The sequence below is a fragment of the Myotis lucifugus genome, unplaced genomic scaffold (genome assembly GCF_000147115.1).
Source record: "Myotis lucifugus unplaced genomic scaffold, Myoluc2.0 scaffold_3, whole genome shotgun sequence".
In the NCBI taxonomy this organism is placed as follows: Eukaryota; Metazoa; Chordata; class Mammalia; order Chiroptera; family Vespertilionidae; genus Myotis; species Myotis lucifugus.
In genome coordinates, this window is record NW_005871051.1 from 18888495 (window position 1) to 18890092 (window position 1598).

Sequence of the window (1598 nt, forward strand, 5' to 3'; positions counted from 1 at the left end):
TCAGAGGATAGCCTTTCGTTAGACCAGTGACCTGTATGGCAGCGCATTCAGTCTGTACAGAGGACGGGCCGCTCTCGATCCACGTGTAAGTAATGCTTCTCAGGGGCCTACACTGTCCCACATTACCATGCTGTCCTGCACTGCCCCTCCACCCCCACCTCCCGGCACCATCCACCCCTCCGTGCACTTCTCCACCTTCCATTGCTTCCACTCCCGGCCCCAGCTATTCACTCTCTTCCCACACTGCTCCATCCGCCTCCTGTGCCATCACCACCCACATCCTCCCACACCTACTGTTCTGGCTCACCATGCCCTCTCCATGGTCTCTGCACCCCTCTGTCCCTTCCTTGTCTCCTCCAAAATCTCCACTTTCCCTGGGGCCCTCTCCTGCCTCACCCATTCAGGCTCCAGTTGTCCCCAGGATCCCCCCCCTTGGGGCCCCCTCCGTGCCTGCTGTCTCTGCAGCTGCTGCCTTTTCATTCTCTGCACATTCCTGTTCCCTGTGGGCCTTTCTCTGGGAGGAACGGAACCACGGCAGCTCCCGGGAGAGCAGGAGAGAGCAAGGAAGCAAGAGCACACCAGGAGAGAGAAGAGAGCGAGGTGGTCAGGGGGCAGATGGGGTCAGGGGCCTGGGAAAGCAGGAGTATGTGGGGGGTGGGGGAAGTAGGAACCAGGGCAGGGAGTGATGGAGACAGGAGGCTGGGGTAGAGACAGAGGGGTTGGAATGCTGGAGGGGGGTGTCTGTGATGATCTTGTGGGAAACGCCTGAGGGTGGGGTTGAAGGTTGTCCTGGTAGGGGGTGTTGAGCACAGGTGTTGGAGTGAGGCATTGGAGCCATTTTTGGAGATTTGGGGGTTGGCTGATACAGAAGAGAGTGCTATGGTAGAAGAGGGGAGTGGCTGGTGAAAGATGTATTGGGGGCATTTGGGGAGCTGACAGGGGGCCTGATTTGTGATGGGTGGGGGTGGGATCATCATGGAAGAGAAGGAAGGGGCCTGTTGTGGGTAAGGAGGTTTGAACGGCTAGTGGTGGGTAGGGGAGAGGTCTGGGCAGGGGCAGGGGCAGGAGAGGCTCCCTTGCTTTATCTGATTGGCATTAGCCAGGTGCTCCTGTGCCCTGGACTTGCCTTTTCCTTCCCTGCCTGTCTTTGCCAGGCTCCAGCCAGAGCCTGGAGTTGCTATGGCAACTTCGAGGAACCCATTTCCTTAGTGATGTCTGTGGTACAGAGGCTGGCCTGGAGCTAGAATCTGCCGGCAAGAGGGCCTCCTCTGCTGTCCCAATTTCTCTCTTGCCTCACCCAGTTCCCATGGGCCATTCTTCAGGGACTGTGCTGTAGAGTAGATTCTGCCTCCTTTCAGGTGGCTGGCTGAGGTTCTGCGCCCTCAGGGCACTATGGGTTGCCATCCCCATGTCCACCGGCCCCCCCGCCCCATACAATAAATCTACTATAAAACAAAAATTGGGGATCGGTACATGAACTAAATTTCCTACCATCCTCCGACACCTGTAGGTAGGAGGACACTATAGACAGGACCATCCCCGCCGGAGGTCCCAAACAGGGGGGTACTAGGCTAAAAGGGCTGAAATGTGGCGTTCAG

At 57.6% G+C, this 1598-nt stretch overlaps 1 protein-coding gene across 1 annotated transcript in view; it reads left to right on the plus strand.

Moving 5' to 3' along the window:
- Nucleotides 1-1598, plus strand: part of LOC111828096 (striated muscle preferentially expressed protein kinase-like) — a 7411-nt gene that overhangs the window by 2966 nt on the left and 2847 nt on the right. The window contains 2 exon segments of the mRNA XM_023763387.1: nucleotides 23-70; nucleotides 72-85. Of these exon segments, the coding sequence (XP_023619155.1) occupies nucleotides 23-70; nucleotides 72-85 (62 nt within the window).